We start from the raw sequence: 21077 nt of genomic DNA, 5'->3' as shown, positions 1-21077 counted from the left end.
GCTTGACTTCTAAATGAATATGGGTTTGGGAGATGAGCCATTCCAGAGTTCACTCACTCAGATAAGGCATCCATGTGAATGATTGTGAAAATTTGGTACATAGAAACATGTCCATATGGAAATTGATCATTCACAACTGTGAAATAGGAAATTCTACTTGAATTCCATAATCTGAACCACAAAAAAAAAAAAATGTTGTATTCTGTTGGGGGGTTTCCACGTCCTGCATGGATGAAGGGAAGAGTTTCTGTTGAAGAATGTTGGTGCCAGCAATAAATCAATTAATTACTAATAAACTTATCTAATCAATAAACAAACAAGAGCCAATACTCTTTTCAAATGGAAGGGGGTGTGGTGGATTGGATCATACCAGGCCTGGCCTCCACCAAGATGGAGGAGCCCACCTTCACCTTTATTTATAGGTATACAAGTAAAGGGGTCCGGACCTGGAAGGACTGCTTCTGTGAGGAACAGGATGGGGTGGAGTTAGGGAAACCATTTGCTTGGGGAGAGAGCATATCCTCAGATGGTAAGACACTTTATACAGGGCTATTTACTCATAGGCTATCTCAGTCTCCCATGACTCTCAGTTCCTGGGAGTCAGAGCTCTGTATCCCATGGCTCAGTCAAGTCTGATTTTGCTAGACATGGATTGCTCCCCAGTCTTCAAACTGGCAACTTATTTGTTTTAAGGTACAATTAACCTCTTTCTGAGATGTGGGTGTTTAACAATCCTGAATTGGCTGTCTCATTTTTATCCAAAGCTATCTTAAATTGCCTAAATAAACCAATAGCCACTTTGGTTTTTGCATTTAACTAGATTTGGTCTTAATTAGTTACCCAAGTATTTCAAGTGAACCTCTGACCAGAATTACTTGCACAACTACTCCTAAATTAGACTATTTCAAGATTAAGTAGCATAATTAGCATACAATTAAATCTTTAACAAAAAATTAAAATGAAATGGAAGATCCCCAGTTCTGCCCAAAGATTTTAAATAGAAATAATTAAAATGTAGGACAGAGGTTTAAAATAACTTTAAAAAGCTTTTGGAAATCTGTAAAAGATAACCCTATCACAGAAGAACAAGTTTAGTCACAAAAGAAAAACTAATTTTTAAAACCAAAAACTATTTTTCTGACATTATCTCACCATCAGCAAGGATACAGTAAAATGTTCTATCAAGCAAAAATATTTAGAATGTTTGACCTGAGTCCCTTTTATAAAAAACCATAAAAGTGGGCTGGAGATATAGCTCAATTGGTTGAGTACTTACCTTGTAAGCACAAGGCCTTGGGTTCAAATCCCCAGTACCGCAAAAAAAAAAAAAAAAAAAAAAAAAAACATAAAAGTGTAAAAATATTCATTCCATGCACCTATCAGGAAATGTAAAAAAACTGAAATGTTTAATAAGGGACTAATCATACTGATCAGATTATTTAGCTATGGTATAAAATAGAATATAATGCAGTTAGGAAACATGTTGTAGACAAACATGGGAAAATGACCAATGTGAAATCAAAATAGTGGGTGACTGTGACTCAATTTTATTAGATATGTTTATCATACATATTTCTATCTGTCCCATTCAGCAGTCATCTATGCCATGGTCACTGGAGGAATCTTTTTTTTTCTTAAGCCTAGAAACGTTCTGCTACTTTATCTTATTTTTTCTTTCTTTTTTTTTTTTTTTTGGTAGTACAGGGCATTGAACCCAGAGGTGGTCTACCATAAAGATACATCCCCAGTCTTTTTTGAGACAGGGTCTAAGTTGTTAAGGCTAATCTCAAACTTGTGATCCTCCTGCTTCAGCCTCCCAAACTGCTCAGATAACAGGCATGTATTACCACGCCCAGTACTACTAGGTTTTAAAAATAGTATCTATACCTGTTGCTTCTAAAACAAAATTGTATTATACAAAATGCTTTCAACATAGGTATTAACTCATTTGATTCTCAAAACTTAAGAATTGTAATGAATTCTCTTTTGAGATGAGAAAAAGATCAAAAGTTCATTTTTTCCAAGGCTTCACTAACTGGTGACTCTGGGAGCCAGAGCTCAGCAAGATGCTTTACTATCTACCAGGAGATTCCTATTTTACTATCTACCAACTATGCTCCCAAAGTGCCTAATGCCTTTGTATGTAGTAAGAACCCAATAAATCTGTTTGAATTTCAGTTTTACTAAACTAAAAATTCTAATCCAAGAGAGCAATCCTAAACCACTGAGTGTGCTAAATTTTCATTAATACCAAACGAGCTCTGACAAGAACAACAAAAGTTAACTGATGAGTTCTGGTGATATTTTAATTGGAAAATGATGAACATCACTGACTTTAAGATTTTAAATTTTCTTTTAAATGACACACTAATTAGACAAAAGTAATCCTCAATAAAAGTATTTACACACTGAATACAAAATAAATACACAATAACTGAAAAACATACTATTATCCATTGATTCATTTTGCATTCCCACTGTTCATTTTCTGTTTCATTTTTCTTTGCCTTTTGTAAATCCTCTTTTTTCTTGCTTGCAAGTCAACTTTTGGCTCTGGTTTTACCCACTGTATTTCTAGTGGTTTTTCCTCAGCTGGTATAACAAAAACATCTTCAGTGGGATCATGTGGAAGAATAGTCTTTGGCTCTTTCTTTCTCAGTTTCTGCACATCTTTCACTTGCTGTTTCTCTTTGTATTTTGCAGCTGTGATAGATCTTATGATACGCCGATGCTAGAAACAACAGATTAGATGTTTTTGGAATAAACATTTTATATAAAGGCAGACATTCACTTGTGAATTCCGTCCCTCTATCCGGTGTCATGAAAACAAGGTAGTAATTCGTAGGTATATATGTAACAAAAACCAAACACAGCTTCACAAGTGATAGAAGAGTAAATACTTTAAGAAATTATTTTGGTCACAGAGTTCTGGTACACTGAAGACCATTAAACAACAAAGAAAGCTTACCATGTTTGGAGACTGGTAATGAGGATTTTCATATAAAGTTGGTCCTCCAAAACTTCCTTGAAAAATCTTTATAAGATTTAAGACAAAACGAGGTCCTATTTCTACAAGAGCAGCATCTTCTTCTATGATCTTTAACAGAAGGGAAACATTCATTTTGGTTTAGATATACAACTCCTAAACTGGCTACATACCCTCATTACAAATGTACTTAAACAACTGAGAATCTGTAAAATTAAGGTACAGACATGGGGAAACCTTGGCAAGTGCCAAACCATCAATATTTTCTGGGATCTATTACTAGTTACAGGTGTTTGTCATAGAAAAATATGTAATTTTTTTGGTATGATCTTTAAAAATGGACTAATCTGTTGGACTCAGTGGCACACACCTATAATTCCAGCTGCTCAGGAGGCTGAGAGCCCAATGCAACTTGCAACTTACCAAGACCATGTCTCAAAGACAAAAAGAACAAAACAACAACAACAAAAAACACCTGGGGATGTGGCTCAGTGGCTAAGCTAAGCACCTCTGAGCTCAATCCCTGATAACAGCAACAAAAAAAAAAAAAAAAAAAAAAAAAAAAAAAAAAAAAAAAAAAAAAAAAAAAAAAAAAGGGAAGGAAGAAAGAAAAAAAAATTGACTAAATTTGCTTCATATATTGCTTCTCACAAATATTAACATTATATATTGGTTCAGGTATGTCTGCCCTCAGAGTTAAGAAAGGAATATAGTTAACTCATATTGCAAGGTATCTTTTATAAAACACAGGTAAGAGTCCATATGCTTCAAGTATGTTTCAAATTTTGTTCTTGCTGCTGTCTTTTACTTTTCTTCCTGCAGACCTATTCTACCAAACTTGTTTCAGGATTTCTAGAATCACTTTTTCTGAATGAGTCACAGTATGACTCATCTAATAGTTCTAACTGAATGCCTTCTACAGGAGTTATGTTTTTCTGCTTAAACAACTCTTCCCTGCCTCCTGGACTGTAACCTTTGAAAGGAAAAAAACATATTTTATTGTATTCTTTACAGTACTTAGCATAAATTTGGAACCCAATTTCATGAGAGATTTTCCTTTTTTAAAGAAGAAACACATAGTGGCTTGTGAAGAAACCTACACTCCGTATCAACCCAGAACCAGGAAAATATGTAGACAGAAGTCACTTAAAATATAAGACAATTATTTATCTGCAGTAAACCTCTGAAAAGAAAAGGAAGCTATTTAAAACAAAAGGACTTACTGTTTGCATTCTCTATGTCTACAAATCCTGCATATTAAAAAGCAAAGTAGAGCTAACCTGAAAGTTACGAAACCATATCCTATTATCCAAAATGGTGAAAGTAAACACGTGGTCCACAAATGGTTGGCTTTTGGGATGGTACCTTGGTGTACTAAAAATCTAGTTTAAAAAAAAAAAAAATACACATTAGTTCTTTATTACAAGGCATATTATGAGTGTTTCCAATGGCTAAGTTAATAAAAAGTCTAAAGGAAGACTCCTAGTGACTTAGGAGGCTGAGAATCAAAAGTTCATCGCCAACCTGGGCAATTTAGCAAGACCCTGTCTCCAAAACTTACAACAAAGACTAGGGATCTTGGTAGTAGAGCTGCTGTGGATCCAATTCCTAGTACCAAACACACACACACAGAAGTCCAAAGGAAGACAGTCACTTCTATTACTAAAAATGCTTTCTAGAAAAGATATTTACCTGAATTAAGAGTTCTTTTAACAATGTATAGTGTGACAATTCATCAAAAGCCTACAAAAATAAAACGAACACATTATTTGACATCAATAAAATGCATCATTTAAAATTATTTTTTATATTAACTAAACTGAATTATATGACAATTATATCCACTGAAAAAAACAGCTATGCAAAATAAGAAAATCAGACACCGTATGAGAAACTTACAGGATCGAAAGACAAAAGAGGCCGAGAACCTTTCAAACAATTTCCTGTCAGCTTTAGTTCAGCTAGGGTGTGAACTAGAAAAATACAAAAACAAAAATAGTTATAACTTTGGCACACTTACTCCAAATGATTATTAGTTTTTTCATTAAAAAATTTAAAATTGAGTTAACTTACTGTTTTGAACAAGAAATTTGGCTGATGGCCCATGAGGTGAATTTGAAAGCCTGGAATATATGAAGAAAACTTTTTCACTAATTAGAATATAGAATATTGTAATTGCTTACCACCTTTCACAGAAAAGACAAAAAAATACGCTTATTCGTATATTTAATTTTCTTTAAGAGTTCCAAATTTTGTGAAATCAAATGAGTTTGCTTCATTCTCCCCTCTTCTTTTATATACTGAAAGGAATCTACGACATAAGAGGTACAAAGAGAAGCCCACTTAAGTTCAATGCAAAGTTTAATAATAATTCTCTTACCACATATAGAGATCCTGTTTTTTCTTAGCTTCAAAATAGATGCATTTATTGCAGTTTTTCATCTCACAGACCTATGAAGTAAATAATACAAGTGAGAAAGTAATCAATGCAATTAATACAGATTTCTCCAAAAACATGTAAGCAAATTAAAAGGCCACAAAGTCTTCACCTAGGTAAATTTATTTTTTCCAGAAACAGTAAAGTTCCTCTCGGGTAGCATATCTCAGAGTTGCTCTGAGCAATCTTTGGAGGACGTATCTATCCTACTCTTTTTGGCCTAGCACTTTAAAGTGATTGGTCTCATTTTTGATTATTAGTACTTCTTCCAACCACAGTCTTACGTACAAACTACAAAGACTGAAAATTAATGCCCTAAAGATAAGGCATACCACGATTAAACTTATCAATCTTATGAATATACCATCCTTATAGAATCAAAGACATGCTTTTAATAGTGGTTATTTTGGTCTTTGACTTCTTAGGTTTTTTATTTTAAATTCACAAAATTTGTTTGTCCTCTTCATTTGCATTTATCATATTTCTTGGTGATCTTGTTCTATAAAATCACTACAGGATGGGTGAAAAGCAAAAGCATGCAAAATCTATTTCAAGCTGAACTGGATGTCAATATCTTGAAGTTTTACAAAGCAACCCTTAAGAAATACACAAAACACAAGAGCAAACTTTTGTATGTGGTAATATTCATTAACTCAAACTATCCAATATAGTATTCATAAATTCTAAACTTTTTGAGACTTTAAACCTACCAACTTAAAAAAAAATTAAGTCCAATGCTTTTGTAAAACAAAATTACTGGTCTCGGGATAAACAACAATGTGAAATTTGTGCCACTTTTAGGCCTTGGGACTTGTTTTTTCTACCTAGAATGCTCTTTCACCCTTGTTTCCACAAGTCTCTACTCAAATATTAAGTTGAACGGCTTCCCTTCAGAAAGGGTTTTCCAGTTCAGTTATCAAAAACCCACAGTTGCTGTTTCATTTCTCCCATCTCCTTGAAAATTATAAATTTTCTCTTCTCTTCTTGAAATTATAAATTTTGTTCATGGCCCATCGCATTAGAATGTAAGCTCCATGACAACAGGGGTACTGTTCTGGTAAACAATGATTCTGCAGTACGCAGAATAATATTAAAGCAGAGGTTTACAATTTTGTGCTAAATGAATGAGTAAAAGAAGCTTTTCTAGCAAAAGAACTATCTTAAGACAATTATTTTGAAAAATCTGCTTTAAAATACAGGTTTAGTATCTTTAATAATACTTTGAAAATTTAATCTATTACTAATTTAAAATACTTAAGAGCAAATTCCACATATATCACTTTAAATATTGGCAAGATTCTTTTTATAATATGGGTTTTCTATAAGTATTCGGTGACTTTTAAATTTTATTTTATGCAGGTTGGTTGATAATTTTTATGAGTATCTACTATGAATTTTGCACAATACTAGACATTATGAAAGAAAGCAAACGAGATATCTTTGTCCTCAGGAAATTTCAATATGCTTGTTGAGATAAGACAATCATAGAAGTAATTTAGAAACAATATATACTGAAATGCTAAATTGTGAGATATAGAAAGTACCATAAAAACATACTACAGGTTATTGAAGTTTAAAAATGTCTGAATATCTTTCACGAAACAATTTTAAAGTCACCAAATAATGGACTTTTTAAAATTAAGCATCATTAGTGTTTCTAAAATATTTTGCTATAGTTTCTAAAATTACCTCATTAATCACAAATAATTTATCTTTACGATCCATTTTAGTATCTATAAAAAGAAAAGAAAAAACAAGTAAACAAAATATGCCAAAGCTATTTTAATCAAATCACATGCTACCTAGAAAATAATTTCTGGTGTTTTTATGCTGTTTGTTGTAAAGATTTTTACAATTAATTTTCAAAATAATTAGACCTGAAAACACCTAACTTTTGGTTGATTCCTTTTAAATGTGAAGAAAACAAGTAATTAAAAACTAGACCTCAAGAATTATAAACTGTGTTTTAAGCAGTATTTCTCAGACTCCAGGTACAGTCATCCCTCTGTATTCGAGGAAAATTGGTCTATAACCAAGGAGGACTGGTTATAGGCCCAGTGCAGACACCAAAATCTATAGATGCTTAAGTCCCTTATATGAAACACTGTAGTCAACTACATAAAACCTAGGCACATCCTCGTGTACATTTGAAATCATCTCTAGATTACCTACAGTACCTAATGCAATATAAATGCTATATAAATAGGTGTTATCCTATATTGTTTAGGAAATAGTGACATACAAAAGTCTGAACATATTCAGTTGTTTTTTACTGAACATTATCATTCTGCAATTAGTTTAATCTACAGATACTGAACGCAGGGATCCAGATGGTGGTATTCTATGAACTCTTTTCAAAAATGGGAAAATTCCCAAACTGACAATTATGTCCAAGGAGTCAGTCAAGAAAACATTCACTTAAGAGAGCAAAATATTAACCAATGACGACACCTTTTAATATCAAATCACAGTTGTCAAAGAAAACTATTAAAAATTGATTTTGGATTATCACAGAAAAGATTATATACATTAAAAATTCTCTTATTAGTTTCAGAGATCTGAAGACATTAAAGCAGACCCCAGTTCAAGAAGTTCTAGTATAAAGAACCAAGCTATTAGTTATAATTAAAACCAAAAGCATCTCCCAACATAGACAAAACAGCCACATAGTGGTCTAATCTTAAAATCAGACATTCTTCACTAGCCTTCAAAATACACCATGTGCTGGGCAGGGTGGTGAACACCTCTAATTCCAGCTATATGCAAGGCTAAAGCAAGAGGATTTCAAATTTGAACCCCATTGGAGCAATTTAGCAAGACTCTGTCTCAAAATAAAATAAGGGCTGGGAATGTAGTTCAGAAGGGAGGGTGCTCCTGGATTCAATCTGCAATTATATGACCCCCCACACAAAAGATACCCCACTTCTAAAAATAACTTGATATCTAGAAAAGGCTGAATTCAACTTAAAGGCAATTTCAATTCTAACCTATGCCCATTCATATTTTAATAAATGCAATTTTGTAAATCTCAAATGAATACATGCCTCTCTTCAATCATTTAGAAGGATAAATTATCTCGTTCATTACCTGCCCTCTAAAAACTATAATGAAGGCATTTCTGGACTTTTATGAAATGTGTCAATGTTAGGGTACCCATTTAAGAAAGTAAACAAAATGATGAATTCTATAAAGAACCTTATGAAATATTCATTTAATAAATTGTGGTACTTGAGGATACACTTCCGAGGTACTGTTGCTTTTTGTTTAACCAAATTGAACAAATACATAAATAATAGTGAATACATCAATAGGCAAGTTTATAAGTACAATTTCATAAAATACTTATTATAAAGGCACCTGCTTTAGAATGAGGCATTAGCGTTCTCAAGTCCTGCATTAAATGTCTTGTTCTGAAATTTATTCCTCTAGAAGAAAAGATGAGAATCCGTTCCTTATTCTTCCACTTGCCCTAAAGAAAAATAAAATGTTAGAAGATTCTTAAAACTCATACTGAACCTATTTTTTTTTGTACCAAGGATTGAGCCTAGGGTTGCTTAACCTCTGAGCCACATTCCCAGTTCTTTTTCATGTTTTGAGGTTTTTTGTGTGTGTGTGGTGCTGGGAATCGAACCCAGGGCCTTGTGCTTGCAAGGCAAGCACTCTACTGTGAGCAATCTCCCCAGCTCATATTTTATTTTGAGACAGAGTCTCACTAAGTCCTTAGGGCCTCATTAAGTTTCTGAGGCTGGTCTTAAACTTGCCATCCTCCTGCTTCAGTCTCTCCAAGTCTTGCTGGGATTACAGGTATGAGCCACTGTACTCAGCATCTTGTTTTTTAAAGCTAGTTTTAAAAGCTTCCAGAGGTGTGTATGATGGGGCATGCCTGTAGTCTCAGTTACTAAGAAGGCCAAGGCAGGAAATCATTCAGTCCAACAGTTAATTAGAGGTCAGCCTAGGCAACAAAGTGAAACTTTGTTTCAAAAATAAAAAAACAAACAAACAAATTAAAGATAGTAAGTCAAACATTCCTGACCCTTTTTATTCAATCTCTCTATAACATTAACTGAGCACATCAGCCTGCCCAGAAATGTCCTCCATCTTTCCTTCCTTTTCTGTTCATTTTCATTCTTTTCAATTCCTCCTCCCAACCCTAAAAGTTTTTTCTGCCTCCTTTTTTCTTTTCTTTTTTTTTTTTTTTTTAAGACCTTTTTTGGAGACCTTACTCCCACATTCTCTACAGAAAGGAACTCTTTTGCACTAATAACCCAAGTATTTGACTAAAGTCTGAAACTCAACTCTGCAATACTAAATATCACCTTACCCCTTAAATCTAGTAAATTTCCGTCATTTCTTTTTTTTTTTTTTTTTTTTTGGTGTTATCATTTCAGTCCCCCAGACTTTGGGTTAAGTAAGCATCCACCCCTGGTTTCAATCCCTGGTACCAAAAAAAAAAAAAAAAAAAAAAAAAAAAAAAAAAAAAAAAAAAAATTATTATTTTTTTGGCTCATGCTATTTATTCTAGTATTCATATCTGTTCAAGTAAGTCTGAGTCAGTCCCTAAGACAGTAACTAAAGGCTTGGATGAACAAGCTTCAGGATCCCTGAAACGCACTGACTGACTATGGCAGGATGTGGAAGTACTAATCACTGGAAAAAACATACCCTATAGCGAGAAATAACTAAGGAAAAGCATTATTGCCAGGAAAAGCCTAAGTACCTGGAAAAACAGAACGCTAGAACTGAGTACCCCGTGAGCTGGTTAAAGATCTACAGACCGCCGCCTCCAGGCAGACGGCCACAAGCACGAGGATTAGAAGTAAACAGCGCCCAGATCAGGCAGGACAGCTGAGACCGCTCCGGGGTAAAACTGGGGATACCCTGAAAACAGCCGAGTTGGAGTCAGCCCCAAAGAAGGCGCATGGGGCCACCGTCAGAGCTGTAGCCCCGGAGGAGCTCTTCTACCTTGCAAACAGGGCCTGGGATACGGTCTCTCTCTTCTTCCTCCACCTCTTCTGCCTTGACCGGCGACTTAGATAGAGGCTTGGCATCTTTTTCGTTTCTCTTTGGCTTCTTCGCCTGAACCGCTAAATCCGCACGCCGTTTCCTCTTGGTTGCCACCATCGTGCCTCACCGCCGTCTCTCTTGCTCTACTTCCGGCCCTGCTGCACTCTCCTCTTTCCGGTCTCTATGGTACCGTGTGCTCGGCTCTGCAGTCCTGTCCCACTCTATGGTGCCTCTTTCCGGTCTCGTGGTATTGCACGCTCGGCTCTCTAGATCTCCTTCCGCTCTGTGGTGACGGTGGCCCAGCGGGTAGGCGGGTCTGAAGAAAGTGGCGGGACCGCTCTTCTTCCTTTTCGGTTTCCTGGCTGGGAGGAGTTCCCCGGCGCCGGACCTACCGCAAAGGTAGGCTTTCCGTGCCTTGGGTTCCCTTCGCTAGTGAGGGACTCCTTTTCTGTGGGCGGGTTGGTGATGGGGTGACTGGAATTCTTGGAGGATCTTCAGAGGGTGGCGCTGGGCGGCTCTAAGCAAGCTCTGTGGGTCTATCCGGGTTTGACAGAGAAACCTGCCCTAAGTGCAGTTATCGAATCCATTGCCTGTTTTCATTCTTTGAGGCTTTTCAGGTATCTCTGTTCCTATAGCGAAGACGAGGAAAGCGTAGCCCTAAGAGATAAGTAATGTTCCCCAAAGTGCGAGATTGTTCAGTGGCAGAGGTGGGACTGTGCCTGATCCGACTCTTCCCACTCGCACCAGCGTGGGTAGGGCTTGGGGGGATCGCCCGCGCTGATGGGGCTTACTGTTGAATCTCTCACGTGTTTGCTGATTCTCGGGAACAGGTGTTGGCCCCGACATTGGGAACTTCCCGGGCCGAAAAAGCAGACGACCATGCCCCTCCTAACCCAACAGATCCAAGACGAGAATGAGTACAACTTAGTGGCCAGCCTTGACAACGTCAGGAATTTATCCACTATCTTGAAAGCTATTCATTTCAGAGACTATGCCACGTGTTTCGCTACTAAAAATGGAATCAAGGTTACAGTGGAACATGCAAAGTGTGTGCAAGCAAATGCTTTTATTCAGGTATGGGGAAAAGGCCCCTTTAAAGCCTGTGTCATATTCTTTACCCAGTGTAATGAATTCGGAAAGTCTCACTAGACAAAATTTAAGTTAGAAAACAAAATATTTTAATTTTTTCTTTTCTGATAACAAATTATTTTCCTGTCTTTCAGAGATAATGGTTAATAATAGTAAATATCACGTAAGAACTAAGTGGTCTCATGAATTGCATGAAGATTCTACTGATCAATAGTACACTCCATCCTCTCTCTAGTTTGCTGGGTAGTAGTGGAGGGGATAAGCTAAATAGTAATTTCCAACAAAGACTGGGAAGGCTTTTTCTGTTTAAATAACAATGGAATTGGCATACTTGGGAATGAAGCTAAAACTAGGAACCAAGATGGAGAAGATGGAGTGTATATACAAGGGCTGTTAAAAATGCAAATGAATGATCATAAGTTATGCCGAAAATTAAAAATATGTAAAACTTGGTTGCATTATTTGTGGAGGCTCAACCTTGTGAAAGTTAAATACCATATTTTTTCCAATTGTTCTGCATTTTGATTCTGAAAAGAAAGCTGGCTTTGCCTGTTTATTAAAAAACTTGTAACATCTAAAAAAAAAAGTGACTAAAGTTTATTAAACTGTAGAACACTCTTCTGTTTGATTCTTTTAATCCTCACAATACACTTATAAAGTAGGCTTTGTTATTATTCCCATTTTGTATAATAGAAACTGAAGTACAATTTAAGTAATTTGCCAGAGTCTTACAGCTGGTAAGTAGCTGTTTTGGGATGAAAATCCAGAATTGTTTTTTTAATTCTTTATTACCACATTTTTACTACCTCCCTATTATTAAAAGATGTTTTCTCCTCTTATTGGTGATAACAGAATCTGTCCTTAAAAATATTCACATGGTTCAGATTCAATTCAGCATGTTTCTGAGCACTTAAGTGTGACCTCAGAGATGATTAAATAAGGGACAGTTCTTGTCCTCAAAAGATACTGAAAACTCATGCATACATTATAAAATTGTCTGTTACCCAAGTGATCTTACCCATAGGAACAAAAAGGAGACAAAGGAATGGGAGATAGGTTTTGATCCAGGAATGGAAGTGAAGCACCCATCACGAGGGTTTGCATGGGACCTATGTATATGTTACACCTTTAATATTAAGCTATTGAGTAGTGTTCCAATGGGTAATAGTTGAGAAAACTAAGACGTTTTCCTTAGTAATCAGAAATCCTCATGGCATTAGCACACTATTGTTATTTTTAAAATATATAAAGTGAAAACTAGAATCTATATCTGAGATTTCATTCTTTAATATAACTCCATTTTCGTGTTTACTCTTTGTAGGCTGAAATATTTCAAGAGTTTATGGTTCAGGAAGAGTCTATTACTTTTCGAATTAATTTAACTGTCCTTTTAGACTGCTTATCTATATTTGGATCAAGTCCTATGCCAGGTGAACCCATTTTTTTTGTCTCTGTAAAGACATAAAGTATTATACAGAATGATCAGAAAAATACAACTTTTTTAGAATGTAATCATTTCTTTAGAAAATTAATTGGTGATATATTTTTCAATGGTCACAATCCTCAATTATGATTTTCCAGTATCAAGTGATTATGTGTTTATAGTTCTTTTTATATTTTTGAAAATATTTACATTCATTTTAATTTACGAGGCTTTGGGGATTTTAAATTTGAACTGACAAAAGACAACTTTGAACATGTCATAAATATCCTTAACACTGTGAAATATGTCTTAATTGCATCCTTCCCCTAACTTGTCCAGAATTAACACAGCTACTTAGTGGCAAAGAAAAATAGAGACCAATATTTCTTACTCCCGGTTTATTATGTTTAAAATTTGTTTGCCTTTTAACCCTGTTTATAAATTATGTCTATGTCCTCAAATATTTTCCTTCAAATTATATTTTTCCCAAACACATATTTTTTATTTGCATAGGGAAGTAGTTTTAGAAATGGTGAAATTTAGTTGGATATAAAAGTAGAAGAAATTCCTAGAATAATTTTATTTCATAAGGAAAGTAACATGGATATTATTAGAGGAAATTCAGTTAGATTATCTAGAAGATATATTTTAACTTTGCACTGCTAGTTCCACTATTACTAGTTACATGTTTTCTAATGCAGTGCTCCCTAGCTGATTTTTCACAAAACTATCTGCCTTCCCGCCTTCCTCATTGTGACGTTCTATCCAGTAAGGAGAAGGAGCTCTAAACTGTCTTGTCGTATTTCTCCTTTAATAGTTTCAAGTATTAAAATTCATATTGCCATCAGGCACCCTCTTTTCTCCCAATGTCATCTTAAAATTTGAAGAAATGTAAAAGGCTGTCTCCCAGTTGGAAGGATCCTTAGAGTGAATACACTGACATGGTAGTACACACATTACTAAAGCAATGCACTGTTGCAGAAATTGAACCTTCAAGAAATAGCACAGCCTATACTGCAACAATTCTGTTACTTGCTGTACTAGTCCATGGATAGATTATCAAATGGAAGTGTGTGTACATATGCTCAATGAACAATTTTTGAGGTATTTTGGGCAAACTAATAATGACTCCAGAAGGTTACATTACATTTAGCTCTGGTTCCCAATTTTCTTATGATTTCTTTTGGAATTATAATTCCTTTTTTAAGGAGATACGTGTATGATAGAAATTTGTCAAAATAAATTATTGAGCAATTTAGTCTGTCATTTGGAGGAGAAGCTGAACAACAGGGTCATAAAGCCAAACCAGGTATGATTTCTTTCTATTGCAGGGACTTTAACTGCACTTCGAATGTGTTACCAAGGTTATGGTCACCCCTTGATGTTATTTCTGGAAGAGGGAGGAGTGGTGACAGTCTGTAAAATCAATACTCAGGAGCCTGAAGAGACTCTGGATTTTGATTTCTGCAGCACCAATGTTATTAATAAAATTATTCTGCAGTCAGAGGGGCTCCGTGAAGCATTTTCTGAATTGGATATGACAAGTGAGGTCTTGCAGATCACCATGTCTCCTGACAAGCCGTATTTCAGGTATGTGAGAGCAGTTACAGTTCATGTGGTCTGTATTTCCTCTCCCCACTTACACATTTGCTGAGGTTGCAGAATTTTTATTATTCAAGTTCCTAGAACTTCCAGAACTTTAGGAAAACTTTTACTCTTCTCTCATAATTTTAGACCTTTAGAAACTTAAGACTTAAGAAGAGTAACTCACTATTTCGGATTTCATAATTAGGTTGTGTTGGTTTGTAAATGAGAAGCCCAGTCTCCTAATCCATAATCTAGTGTACTTTTCATTGTGTTACTACTTACTGTTGTAGATCAGACCACAACATGAGGAAAATTAGATTTAAATGTTTGGAAAAGGTGTTTGTATTTTTTTTTTTCTCTTTTTAGTACAGGACACACAAAAGAAAATGGATATTTCTGATGTATGTTTTATTTACTAAGTATCTGTTGAGCTCCTACCATATACATATCTATCTTAAGACTATGGGAGGAAGAGTTTAAAATTAAGGTGAAGAGAAACTATGTGAAAGAGCAGAGAAAGAACAAAACTGCAGATCATTAAGTACCAAAATAATATTCATAAATGCCTGAGGAGGCAGTATATGAATACTCAGGGAGCAGTGGCTAAGGTAATTTTCAGCAGGAATTCAAAGTTAAAATGATAAAGCTTCTTCAAAATATTTCTTCTTGAAACATTTCAGAATATTAAAGAGTAAAAGAACTAAATGCATGTGGAATAAGAGGTATAAGCTCTTTTTGTATCAACTTTAGAAGAATTTTGCAGGTCCTTCTAGTGCATTAGGCAGATAAAAAGTTTGGCTCAAGGTGTGTTAAAATGGTAACACCAAATTTCTTTCAAAGCAAAAATCAATGAAATCCAGTTAACCAGTATGTCAAAGGCTCCCCTTCTAAATAAGCTCTCTCTGCATGGGTAACTAGATGAATCATGGTATCTTTCATCTCCAGCATGGGGAAAAAATTTGATGGTAGGGAAGTGGAAGTTAAGATTTTTTTCTGGATATGTTAAATTTGAGGTGACCGTGACACTAGGGAGCAGTTGGATATACCAGCAGTATAGCACTCAGGAAATCAGTTTACACTGCAAATTTAGATTTTAAAATCATCATAGCTGGGCATGATGCCTAAGTACAAGACATTCAGGAAAGGTTTTGTTAGAAAAAGATAGAAAAGATGGATCCTGGGAAAAACAACACCTAGAAGATTTGGAGTGTAGATGGAGCTTATAGAAACTCCATTTTCATGTTTACTCTTTGTAGGCTGAAATATTTCAAGAGTTCATGGGTCAGGAAGAGTCTATTACTTTTTGAATTAATTTAACTATCCTTTTAGACTGATCACTGCCCATGTTGTTCTTATCAATATGCTGACCCCATAGAAAAGGCTCTTGCAAATTAAATCAACATATAAACACTTTTAAATTGTCTACATACAACTGTTAATGTTACCAAGCAAGGAAAGCCATAATACTGCTTAAGAGCATTCCAAGATGCAGAAAAACCATAATTGTTTGGTGTGGCAGTAAAGATTGGGAAATGGAACCCAAGGATTGCATTTGATTTAGATCAAGGTCTTCCATCATCCTCAGTTCTCTCTTCTGTTATGCATTTCTAGATTTATGAATAAAGGAAAAGTCAGTGTCAGAGAAGGATGTATAAACTGATGTGACTGATTTTCTTCAAATTTGTTATTAGTTGAAGTTACCTGTACTCCCACAACATCCTGTGGGAACCTTTATTATGGTGCTTGTTAAAGTATGTTGTAAACATTTGTTTTATGTGTCTGTTTCATCCACAAGTATGAGTTACTGAAGGAAGTGTTTTATTTGGATCTGAACGTTGCTTACTGTTAGACCAGTGAGTAAATGAGTTGCTCATTTTCTACTATAGGTTATCTACTTTTGGAAATGCAGGAAGCTCCCACCTTGATTATCCCAAAGATTCTGATTTGATGGAAGCATTTCATTGTAATCAAACCCAGGTTAACAGGTCAGTGTCTAACTTAGAGGTTGCATTGGTGATGAAGATGAAATACCAAATTTTCTTTTCTTTTTTTTTTTTTTTGGTATGGGGGATTGAAGTCAGAGGCACTTTACCACTGAGGTACACCCCCAGCCCCTTTCTTTTATTTTGAGAATAGGGTCTTGCTAAGTTGTTGAGGGGCTCATTTGGTTTCTGAGGCTGACCTTGAATTTGCAATCCTCCTACCTCAGCCTCTCAACGTGATGGGTTTATAAGCCTGTGTCACTGTGCCCAGCTTCAATACCAAATTTCTATCAAAACAAAAAGCCCAAAACTTATAATCTGTTAATAAAAATGCATAGAATTTTAAAAAATGAATGAGGGGAGGCTGGATTTACTTGGGGGTTTGGAATTATAATTGTGGGTGAATAAAAATCAAAGGCATTTTTGGAAACTGGATAAGTATTTGATTTTATTCTTATATTTGTTGCTGGGTAGTTCTTGGTTAACTTCTGTTCTTTACTTGAGGTTAATGAACACTATGTTAAGTGTATCCAAATAACAGGTTTTTATTTACTCTTCACAGATACAAGATTTCTTTACTGAAACCCTCTACAAAGGCATTAGTTTTATCTTGTAAGGTATCTATTCGGACAGATAACCGAGGATTCCTCTCATTACAGTACATGATTAGAAATGAAGATGGACAAATATGTTTTGTGGAATATTACTGCTGCCCTGATGAAGAAGTTCCTGAATCTGAGTCTTGAGTATAAAAATTCACTGATGTTTATGTGTACATTTAAGAAAGATTATGTTCTCATTCTGAGTACAGTACTCATGATTTCTTGTTGGATTTTTTGTAGGGAAGAAACATGGAGAAGATAGGAGCAAGGTCCCTGTAGGCTAGTAATTGCTATGTATCTAACAAACAAATGTTTTCATGTCGGCGTAGACTATCCAGCTTATTGGTTGTCCTGTGGTTCTATCTTTTGAACTCATGGGAATCATTGTCAGTCAAAGTGAATAAGTTATGTTCTGTTTGTTTAAGTAGAATGCTTAATAGACTTAAGGTTTAAAGTTTGATGAAGCTACATAAATAAGCTTCCCCCAGGAAATTCTGATGTGTGCTAAAGTTTGGAAACCATTGTTTTGAAGGATACTATTATTTTATTGCATATAGGTGATACTTTTACTTGTGATTTCTTCACAAAGTTCTGAGGTTGAAGCATTGTCAAAACAGTCTGAAATAGTCCTTATGTTTTATTTTTTATGTCCATTTCTTGAAGAGTAGGAGTTATAGATTTTCTTCTCAGAACTGTTCAGGGCAGTAAGTACTGCAATAAGTGTTTAATAGGTACCTTTCCACTTGCCTATGATAGCCTCTTGAGTAAACCAGAGTATAGAAAACCAATTAAGTTATTTTGTACTTTCCTGGGTAGTTTTCACTGAAATATTTTATGTCGTTGTATTTAATAATATAAAATACTAAAATTATCTGACTTCTTCTCTAATTGATAAAATACATGACTAAAGTTTTATCTTTGTTACTAAACCAGGTGATGACAGTTTGCTGTCTCCCAGTCATGGACTAGCACCATTGACCCTTTGGGTATGAAAGTTCTTTATGGGAAAAAACCTGTCAGGCCACTGCAGGATTCATTTATCCTCCCTGGCATTTACCTGTTAAAGCCAATCATTATGACTACCTCCTCCCCCAAGTAAAAGTGCTCCAAACTTTTGAAGACCAAGAATAATAGTAACCCAAGTTCCAGGGTATGTGTAGAATGTTTTACCATAAAATAGACCCCAGAGCATTAGAGGTAGTTAGTTTGGAGAGTATTGCAGCAGGTGCCTTGTAGAGTGGCTCCTTCAAAGCTGCGAAGACATGGCTTCCCAGCTGCATACACAGTTTTGATGTAGCCCAGGGTTAGTACCTGATCTCCTGGCAAGTCTCCCATGCAATCTCTGTATGTACTGCTGCTACACAAGAAGTTAAAATTTTGTAAAAGTGTAGTATGTGTTCAACAAGGAAATGGATGACTCTAAATGTTGTCAGAATTTTTTTGTTTAAACACCAAGAATATAGCAAATCTAAAACATAATTATGAAAATAACCAGTCAACATATCAGGGTCTGTAATTTTCCCTTGTATTTAAAATAAGGTATTTAGAATTTGTCTAACAGGTTTTCAGTTTTTACTAGAGCCACCCTTCTTAAAAATAAAAATCAGGGTAATTATTTTAGGTTTTGTTCACTAGTTTGTCCTATATCTAGAACAGTGCCTAGGATATAATAAGCATTTGATATAGATATTTGCTTGATGAAAGAAACTCCACTTTCAGATTATCTTTTAGCATTTTACTGGTCACTGTTTAATTCTGCTTACTTAACTCTAAATTTATTTCAATCTAACATTTCTTTGAAAGCTGTACCTATAAGCCACCACATTTAACACATTTGTGAGTATTCTGTGCATCCTAATCTTGCACCAGTTGGTTTAGTAATAAATTTATAAGTAGTATAGGAACAAATTTTTTAAAGCTTCACATAATGGTTGCATCCCATTTTTTTGCAAAAAGAAAAACCAATTGGCATAAAATCTGCCATAATTATTTGGTGGAATAGTTTTTACTGTTTTAGCTTCTAATGGCCACTAGGGGGAGGTTTCCTCAGGCAGAGCTGGTGACAGTGGTGACTACAAATTCATCTGAAAGAACACAGTCTTTCTTTTAAGAGTTTTAGTTTTGCTTTTTTGAAGTTTATCTCATTTTCAGTAAAACTGTACTTAGCATGAATAGGTAAGCAATATTTTTTAACATTTTATTCACCATTTGTGCTTCCAAGTAGAATTGATGAAATGCCTCAAAATAATAAAGATAAAATGCATTAAAATTTATTTTTCTCATAAAAATAAGACAGCAGTCATTTTTATTATAAGCCATAGAATTTCTTTGGCATTAAAAGAAGTTCTAGTAAAAAAGTGTAACGTGGTATTCTCAGCAGCTCCCTTCTTCTCTTTCCCTGCCCTTTACCAGCAGAGATAAAATTTATTGGATCCTGAGAAATTGGAGAAGTGTAGTATTTTTTTTTCTTAATTATATTTCTAATTTGCTTTGGTTCTGGATACAGAAGCACCTATAACAGCTGCCTGTGGCATTTCTCGTAGGACTACAGGTATTCATCCTTGGAGTGGAGTGGGAAATCCTTTAGAGCTCCTTGACTGCCATGGGGGTCCTTGTAACCTGACACATACAAAAGCAACACTGCCTGTTGTGTTACAGTTGCTTCATAGTATCCATATCTCAGTCATGGCCTAAGATTTTGAAAATCAGAATAAATGTTTGAAGTAGGTTTTCTTTTTGAAACTAAGAGTTTGTTGATCAATATATACTAGTCGCGGCTCTCAAGTGGTAAAACTGAGAATATTCAAACCATTTCATCGGTTTGATCTGAGTCTGAATTTCTTTTTTCTAATTTAGTACAGAGGTTGTAAGAAAAGAACTGATCCTTATCTCAAAAATATCAAAGTACATTAGGCTCAGGTAATTAAATGTAAAATATTTGGATTGGTTTATCCAGATTGCTCATTTCCACTAAATTTAGAAAGTATCTTGGTTCTCATCTACAACTTCCAAATTCTATTTTATATAAAATTGTATTATGCTCAACATTTCTAGTGTATTTTCTTAAGACTGAGATTTCACAAAACAGTAAAATTTTTAAACTTCAGTGGAGCTCAGAGGATTTTTAGGGCAGTGAAATGCTCTGGATAATACTGTAATGTTGGGTAGATGTTTATATATATATATATATATATTTTTTTTTTTTTTTTCAATCCGTAGAATGCACACCAGAATGAACTGCAATGTAAAACCCTGTAAACCATGGACTTGATGGTTAGGTTGTGTCAATTTATGTTCCCTAACAAATGTACCACTCTGGTGGGGTGGGGGGTGTTGATACTGAAGGAGGCAATGCATGTGTGAAGTTAGGAGGTATATAGGAAATCTCTACTCTGGTGGGGTGGGGGGTGTTGATACTGAAGGAGGCAATGCATGTGTGAAGTTAGGAGGTATATAGGAAATCTCTATGCTCTATTTTGGAATTCACCTAAAATTTCTTTTAAAATATAGTCTCTTTGGAAAAATAATGGGGAGAGCCAACACAGGGTGACAACTTATTTTATCAGGTATAAGGTTATTAAAACTTTACCATTCATCATCAAACATTTTCATAAAACCTTTTAAATTAAAATCTCAGAAAACAGCCAACTTTACATTAACTATGAAGAAAAATGAAATATTAAAAACCTCAAATATAAGAATGCATGATCATGAAATTTTATTGATGTAGATTTGTCGGTTTAGAGGCTTTTGGGTCTCATAAAATAGTAAAAAAAGTTTAGATTTGGTGCCACCAAATGGAGTGTGAATGGCTCACTTCCTTCTAGTTCTTTGTTTTTATCACATTGAAAATCCACTTTCAGCTTGGTATGTGAAAATGGAAACGACTCTTCTGTAGCTGCTTGAGTTCATCTAGAATATTAAGAGTATAAGTCCCATCTCCAGATAGGCCTAAAATTAACATTGA

General features: G+C 34.9%; 2 protein-coding genes across 3 annotated transcripts; one reads left to right on the top strand and one right to left on the bottom strand.

Annotated features, from left to right (window-relative positions):
• Positions 1-2285: 2285 nt before the first annotated feature.
• On the bottom strand, positions 2286-10594 carry Brix1 (biogenesis of ribosomes BRX1). The gene is made up of 10 exons (XM_047556167.1): positions 10386-10594; positions 8781-8892; positions 7113-7156; positions 5367-5437; positions 5060-5109; positions 4886-4959; positions 4679-4729; positions 4267-4368; positions 2969-3097; positions 2286-2731 (listed from the first exon to the last, which is right to left on the bottom strand). Exons 1-10 carry the CDS (start codon positions 10542-10544, stop codon positions 2462-2464), a joined length of 1062 nt encoding a protein of 353 aa, XP_047412123.1. The 5' UTR covers positions 10545-10594; the 3' UTR covers positions 2286-2461.
• Positions 10381-20267, top strand: Rad1 (RAD1 checkpoint DNA exonuclease). Of its 2 annotated transcripts, none has more exons than XM_047556168.1 (6): positions 10381-10826; positions 11258-11501; positions 12838-12946; positions 14271-14529; positions 16413-16511; positions 17071-20267. In XM_047556168.1, the coding sequence occupies exons 2-6, from the start codon at positions 11307-11309 to the stop codon at positions 17252-17254; spliced, it is 846 nt and encodes a 281-aa protein (XP_047412124.1). In that variant the 5' UTR covers positions 10381-10826; positions 11258-11306; the 3' UTR covers positions 17255-20267. The 2 variants fall into 2 exon arrangements, with proteins under 2 accessions (XP_047412124.1, XP_047412125.1); XM_047556169.1 differs by having other exon boundaries at positions 11234-11501.
• The last annotated feature ends 810 nt before the right edge of the window (positions 20268-21077 follow it).

The sequence above is a fragment of the Sciurus carolinensis genome, chromosome 6 (genome assembly GCF_902686445.1).
Source record: "Sciurus carolinensis chromosome 6, mSciCar1.2, whole genome shotgun sequence".
Taxonomy (NCBI): Eukaryota; Metazoa; Chordata; class Mammalia; order Rodentia; family Sciuridae; genus Sciurus; species Sciurus carolinensis.
The sequence above is the reverse complement of the archived record's forward strand: the minus strand, read 5'-3'. Positions and strand labels throughout refer to the sequence as shown.